The sequence below is a fragment of the Colobus angolensis genome, unplaced genomic scaffold, assembly GCF_000951035.1.
Source record: "Colobus angolensis palliatus isolate OR3802 unplaced genomic scaffold, Cang.pa_1.0 Scaffold526, whole genome shotgun sequence".
Taxonomy (NCBI): Eukaryota; Metazoa; Chordata; class Mammalia; order Primates; family Cercopithecidae; genus Colobus; species Colobus angolensis.
Window position 1 is genome coordinate 360,891 of NW_012118777.1, and position 7,537 is coordinate 368,427.

Genomic DNA, 7,537 nt, shown 5'->3' on the forward strand with positions numbered 1-7,537 from the left:
CACTCATAGGTGGGAATTGAACAATGAGATCACTTGGACACAGGAAGGGGAACATCACACGCTGGGGCCTATTGTGGGGAGGGGGGAGTGGGGAGGGATAGCATTAGGAGATATAACTAATGTAAATGACGAGTTAATGGGTGCAGCACACCAACATGGCACACGTATACATATGTAACAAACCTGCACATTGTACACATGTACCTTAGAACTTAAAGTATAATAATAATAAAAATAATAATCAAGAAACAGAAAAAAGTGTTCCAAATTATCTAACAAAAAAGCACTAGGAACTGACGCAAATTTAAAGGAGATATATTGATAACCTACTAGAAAATTCAATGTAAACCTTATAAATATGTTCATTGAGCTAGGAGAAGAATGCACAAACAACGTGAGAATATTGACAGAGACAAAAAAGGAGAGAGATTAGATACAGTGATTTGTGGCTTACCAGTAGGGATACATTGGCCATGTGCAGTGGCTCACACCTGTACTCCCAGCACTTTGGGAGGTCAAATTGGGTGGATCACCTAGGTCAGGAGTTCAAGACCAGCCTGGGCAACATGGTGAAACCTTTTCTCTACTAAAAATAGAAAAGAAAAGTTAGCTGGGCATGGTGGTGCATGCTTGTAATCCCAACTACTCGGAAGGCTGAGGCAGGAGAATCGCTTGAGCTTGGGCAGCGGAGGTTGCAGTGAGCCAAGATTGCGCCACTGCACTCCAGCCTGGGTGATGGAATGAGACTCAAAAAAAATAAAAAATAAAAAATAAAAAACAGTAAGGATACATCTGAGCAATGTGTCCTTAGGCACTTTTGTCAGTGTGCAAGGATCATAGAGCATGCTTACACAAACCTAAATGAAATACCCTGCTACGCCCAGGCTGTGTGGGAAAGCATAGTGCTCCTAGGTAACAAATCTGTACGTCATGTAAGTGTAGTGAATACTGTGGGCAGTTGAATCACCATAGTAGATGTTTATACAGATGAACATATCTAAGCATGGAAAAAATGCAGTGAATACAGTATCATAATCTAATGAGACCTTTGTCCTGTATGTGGCCTGTTATTCACCAAAATATCATGATGTGCACGATTCTATTCAAGTTGCTGAAAATAAAAACAAAGCCAAAACACTTCCAAATAAATGTGTTACCTGGTTAAAGCTTTTCTTCAGTAATGCAGGATGTTTGAGAAAAGCAAAAAAGCGAAAAGTGGACAAGTTCATCACCGCTAGACCTGCCTTAGAGGAATGCCGTGTGTCTCTGGTAGGTCCCCCGAGTAATGAAGTAGCTGCATCTGCTCCACTCTGGCATCTGTCTTTTGATAGATTTGTGTAGATTTATTTTCATTTATCCTATGCTATTTCCTTCTATAAATCCCATCACCCTTCCCTTCATAGTTCTGTCTACTGAAGCAACTCATATTTAGCTGAACATGCTGGGGTCATTGGAATAAATTTCTGTTTTTCCTCCACCAAATCTAATGAGCTGTTTCCAGGGGCATCCATCTCCATTTTCTTTTCTGCCATTCCCATGGAATAATTTCCTTGTTCCTACATGAGTCCAGCCCTCATCTTCACATACATGAGCTATCCAACCATCACACACCCAGGAACAGCTTCAGGAAATGTAAGCTGCCAGCTGCCTATCAGCCTCCACCTGCACACTGATCATTCCTTCAGCTTTCACTCACGCTGGAGGGCTTTCCACCCAAAAGGGCCTTTCACACCCACTCCCAGTACAGTTCTGGGACCCTGTATACCTTCCAGATACAGGCACATATCCATGCCCTTTGTTGTTAATTTTGTTTCATTTATTTAAAATTCACTGGGGAATCACTGATGATGGGAGTGACCAGCCTGTCCATTCCATTTTCTGTCCACCGCCTGATGGAGCCACCTGTGCGGTTGACCACCCTAGTGTGCTGTGCTGACGGGGCCATCTGGACATACACAAACACCGCATGTGTGAGTTATTAGAGAAGGCCGGGGTCAAGAGGTGTCTGTGCTCCACAGGACAAAGGTCTGTCCTGCAGTAGAGCCTGCATGACCTGGAATCATACGTGTGCATGACCCGTGGTTTCAGCAGATCAGCTGAGGTCAGCTTCAGGCAATTCCTGTGTGGCCTGCCCTGGGTGCCCACAGAGGACAGATGCATGACAAGGATGTAAGGGGATGATGTGGGTTAGGGGAACTGATGTTCAACTTTTATTGAGGCTCTACTCTGCACCTGGACCTTATGGAAGACTACAAAGAAGAGAAAAAGAGTCCAGCCCCCAATAGCTCCGGGTTTAGGATCAGCTTTAGTGGGATTTTAGAGAGTAGAAGACACAGGGATGATGCTGGAGTAGTTTTCTATGGGATACTTTGGGGGAAGCAGAAGGTGGGCAGGAATCAGGACTCCATTTGGCTGGTTCTCATTATCTACATGGATTCCCATAGTGGAAAGTGAGAGAAATGACCTAGAACACAGACCCCAGGGCTGATATCAGAGACACCTGCTAAGTAAATGACTCAGCAGAAATGTGGTGGGGTTTTCTTCTTTGATCTATTTTTCTTTATACATGATATAAATGATGAATTGATGGGTGCTGACGAGTTGATGGGTGCAGCACACCAACATGGCACAAGTATACATATGTAACAAACCTGCACGTTATGCACATGTACCCTAGAACTTAAAGTATAATAAAAATAAAAAAAATAATAATAATAATTTGAGAGATGTGTCCAGCCTTGGTGGGCTGCTTCTCCCTCCAGGAGACGGAGCTAACACAATTGTATCTGTGAATCTGCTTGGCTTTCTATCAGAAGATACCACAGACTAGGTTGTTTCAAGTAACAAATATTAATTTTCTTTTTGTTCTGGAGTCTTGAAGTCCAAGACCTAGGTGCAGAAAGGGTTATATTTTTGAGAGGCCTTATCCAGGCTTGCAAAGGGCCACCTTCTCATGCAGTGCGTCCTCACATGGCCTCTCCTCTGTGTGCATGTGGAGAGAGAGGTCTCTGATGTCTTTCACTTCTCATAAGGACAAGAGTCCTACTGGATTAGGGTCCCACATTTACGGCCACGGTTAACTTATTTGCCCTTTTAAAATCCCTCTCTCCAAATACAGAGCCACTGGGATTGGGGTTTCAGCATATGAATTTACGAGCAGGACACGTCGCAGTCGATGATGCCAATCAAGGGATGGTGAGAAGCCTTAGAATATTTTGCTTGTCAAGAAGGTAAAATGGGCCGTGTGGGAATTTGTTGAAAAAAAAGTGCCAGTGACTGTTAAAAGCTCAATGGTAAACAGGGAAATTTCTCCCTCCTTTCTTGCCTGCAGCGAGGATGTGAGGAAGTAGAACCACAGATAATAAAGAAAGAGGAGCCCTGGGGACAGCTGAGGTGCTGGTGAGGAGAGAGAGCACTGAGCAGATGAGGAAGCCCCGCCCTCCCTGCACCTGCTCCTGACCCGGCCTCCTGCTCTGCGGTCCCCGCGCGCCCCCTGCTGGTCCTGAGCGGCACCTGCGCCCGCCCCCTCCGCCTCCCTGCAGGGAGGTTTGTGTCTGGGCTCACACTCGCCTCCCCTCACTGTGTCGCTCGCACAGTAATACACGGCCGTGTCCGCGGCGGTCACAGAGCTCAGCTTCAGGGAGAACTGGTTCTTGGACGTGTCTACTGACATGGTGACTCGACTCTTGAGGGACGGGTTGTAGTTGGTGCTGCCACTATTATCGATGTACCCAATCCACTCCAGCCCCTTCCCTGGGGACTGGCGGATCCAGCTGCAGTAGAAACCACTGCTGATGGAGTAACCAGAGACAGTGCAGGTGAGGGACAGGGTCTCCGAAGGCTTCACCAGTCCTGGGCCCGACTCCTGCAGCTGCACCTGGGACAGGACCCCTGTGAACAGAGAGACCCACAGTGAGCCCTGGGATCAGAGACCGCCTCCCATATCGTCATATCTGCATCCCCAAGACACTCACATCTGGGAGCTGCCACCAGGAGAAGAAAGAACCACACGTGTTTCATGTTCTTGCACAGGAGGTCCATGACTCTCAGAGAGCATTTCCCATGTGAGCAGGACCCTGAATTTAAGGAAATGTGTGGTGGTTGCCTGTGGGTGCCTAAGTGAGGATTTGCATGTAGGTGGTGCCTTTGTATAAAGAGGTGAAAAGGGATGAGGGAGACCCCAGTCTTTTAGGCTCACCCTGGGATGAGGATGCTAGTTTTGCCCTTTGAGAACTCAGTTCTCTTCCTGGGACCTCAACTTGCCATGTCCTGGCTCCTCTTTTCCCAGGTGAGGAAGTAGATTGGAACAGCAGTTTCACGTAACGATCACGTGAGTTCAGACACACCAGGATTCACTTAATGTAATTTATAGTTCAGGACATCCATCATGTTTACAGAGAATCTCTCTGTTCTAGGGAGTGGGGCATTTTAAAAAAAATTTTTAAATTAAATAAAATTTATTTTTTTAGATGAACTTTCACTCCTTTGGCCAGGCTGGAGTGCAGTGGCCCAATATTGGCTCACCGCAACCTCCGCCTCCTGGGTTCAAATGATTCTCCTGCCTCAGCCTGCCGAGTAGCTGGGAGTACAGGCATTCACAACCATCCCTGGCTAATTTTTGTATTTTTACTAGAGACAAGGTTTCACCATGTTAGCCAAGCTAGTCTCAACGTCCCGACCTCAGGTGATCCACCCGCCTTGGCCTCCCAAAGTGCGGGGATTACAGACCTCAGCCACCATTTTAACTAAAGCACTGGGAGCTGCCCTCTGAGACCTTTTGAAACCTAGAATTCTTTCTGAGACCTTAGGAAAAACTCGTGGGACATATCTTCATCACTCTCAATGTGTGACCCTGAGGATGTGCCCCTCTGTACACTTTAGTGTGAAAGAGTAGATTGTGAATTGCAGTGAAAATTTCATTTGTAAACTCTATAATAGGTCAGCACTGGAGGATAGTCTCATCACCAAGATTACTGCAGTTACCTTTCCTGGAAACCAGAGAGGAACAATGTGACCCCTCACCTCTGAGAGCACAGGGAACCCTGGTCCTGTCTGACAGGCCACACATGTGACATGGGGGAAGACAGAGACATTCAAATCCAGTGTTTTCACCCATATATTGACCAAGCTAGCCTGATCTGTGTCTCTAAAAAGCCTTTTTCTTAACTGAATTGCGTGAACATACCCTTGGGTATGGAGTATTGCAATGTGGGTATTTGGTATTTATTTAGTGAATTATATAATTAGCAGGCTACCTCCATGAATGTGTGTAACAGGAGAGTCATCAGAAGTTGGATGAGTCATAGTTTCAGGACAAACCTGGACTCTCTTCTTGGGACCTGGATAAGTGGCCAATCTTCTGTGGGAAAGCAAAGGGGAAGAGACAGACCCAACACCCAGAAACAGGGTAGCTCCTCACTTACCAGCTAGTGTCTGGGCCTTTGGTTTGAACAGATGCAAAAGGAGCTGCCCTCACCTTCAGGGAAATGATGAACTTGGCATGAAATGGAGATTATTTTTCACTTACAGAGAAGGAAATGCCATAGACCTGTATATATCTGTGTGGGTGTGTACGGGTTTCTAGGATGTGCTCATACACAGAAAGGGAGCAATTACATTTGCTGGAAAGAGAACCGAAGAGCTTATGAATTTGTAGGTGTTGTTAACCACACACGTGTCAGGTCACTACACCATGTTATAATGCTGGCAGTAAAACCTCCCAATGTTGTCATGGAGACAAATGCAAAGAAATAAAGATTCAAATCAGATGCCTTTGATCCGTAATGAACAGAACAAGAGAAATCAACCATTATGGAAAGAGTGATAGTTAAATATAGCAGTAATTCCATCCTGAGGTGAGAGGGAAGTGCCATCTGACAGCTCATTTTCACGTCTGCGAAGACTTCAGAGCACAGACTAAGAGTAGAGTGTGAACTTAGGGCAAGTGGGGGCCAGATGTTTGAGGAAGATAGAGAGTGAGCTGAAGTCCTTGTGAGCCATTCGGAGAAGCAGCAGTGTGCCAGGGTGTATTGAGTCCTCCTGAGTTAACAGGTGCTCAATAGATACCAGTTCCACTGCCCTAATTTTGTTTTATCCTCAAGACTCTCTTGAATTTCCAGATTTGAATCTGGAAATGTTGATGAAACTCAGCATGACTAGGAATATTTCAGGGAAGATTTATGTTATGATGTGTGTATGGTTAAAATTAGGTTATGAAAATTTCATTATCTAAAATGTTACTGTCAGTATCTATTAATTTGCTCTTCTTTTTTTCTTTTTCTTAGAGACAGGGTCTTGCTCTGTCTCCCAGGCTGAAATGCAGGGGCATCTATGAATTTTGTAGTATAAAAATGATCACCCTGATTAATGTTGCCCTATTATCCCCTTGAGGGATTTAGGTCGATGTTTGCCTGTGACATAGTTCTAGTTACAGATGCAGGAGAGGTGGTCTGTTGAGGCAATTCTTCCTCCTCAGAGGAGAATATAAACGATCATCTCCTCTCCTTGCTTATTCCATTTTCAGAATTGCATATGACCTTTGGGAATGCTGTTGCCATGTCTTACATGGTGGGAGTCAACTGTGGCATGAAGGTGGAATGGAGATATGTAATTTTGGGAAAATACAGAACCAGGGCACATGAAGTTTTGAATTAACTGGGCCTGGAGCCACTCACATCCTGACATCTGGTTTAATTGTTTGTCATTTTAAATTCTGGTTATTTAATTCAAGTCCCCTTGATTCTCTTTCTGCTAAAATTGTCATTCATAATCATCTAAATAAATTGGAAAAAAATTACTAATTTGAAAATTAACCCCACTTCTGCTGAGGCCAAAATTAGTTTGTAGTGCACAGAGTGATGGGCATGGACATAGCAGATTACCGAGCCTGAACTCACAGCCTAGGTAATTGTTATGTTTTATTTTAATTAGGAAACACTTCTGTGCATTCCTTATATTTATTAAACTCCCATTGAGAAACTTCAACTCATGCAATATGTTGATGGATCCTACCCAATAATAAAACGAAAGGTTTTCAAACAGTAATTACTATTACACAATGTTAGCTTTACTTTAGGACACATTGTTCTACCTCATTTGAAAGTGGCCCAGATGCACTGATTAGAGGGTGTCAGTTAAGAAACGACCAGGAAATGAGATCACTTATTTCTGGAGCAGGACATGGCTTTGGGATGCTTTGCAAACAAAGTGGTTCCTCACGTCTTCTGGAAAATCCATTGAAATGGGCAAGTTAAGGACCTGCTAGAAGCACTCTTCCATCCCATATGCTTGAGTAATGAAAAGGTGGAAGTCAGTGCAGAAAAAGAGGTAACATGAAAGCTAAAGTGAATGTTGTACCAGTTCATTGCGCCAAACCTGTCATCTTAACCTAGTGTATGATCTTATCTGAACCCTCAGGAGGTAAATTTCCTGAGAGATTCAAAGATGTCTTTATCAAATATCAACACTTAGCCCTTGATTTTAAGTTAAAATAATGGAAAACTCTTGGCAATCTACTTCACTCAGATAATCTGTGTCA

General features: G+C 44.3%; 1 gene segment (V, D, J or C); it reads right to left on the reverse strand.

Annotated features, from left to right (window-relative positions):
- Positions 1–4,159, reverse strand: part of LOC105525264 — a 323,199-nt gene extending 319,040 nt beyond the window's left edge. The window contains 2 exon segments of the V gene segment in view: positions 3,595–3,891; positions 3,975–4,086. Coding sequence covers positions 3,595–3,891; positions 3,975–4,041 — 364 coding nt within the window.
- Between the last annotated feature and the right edge of the window lie 3,378 nt (positions 4,160–7,537).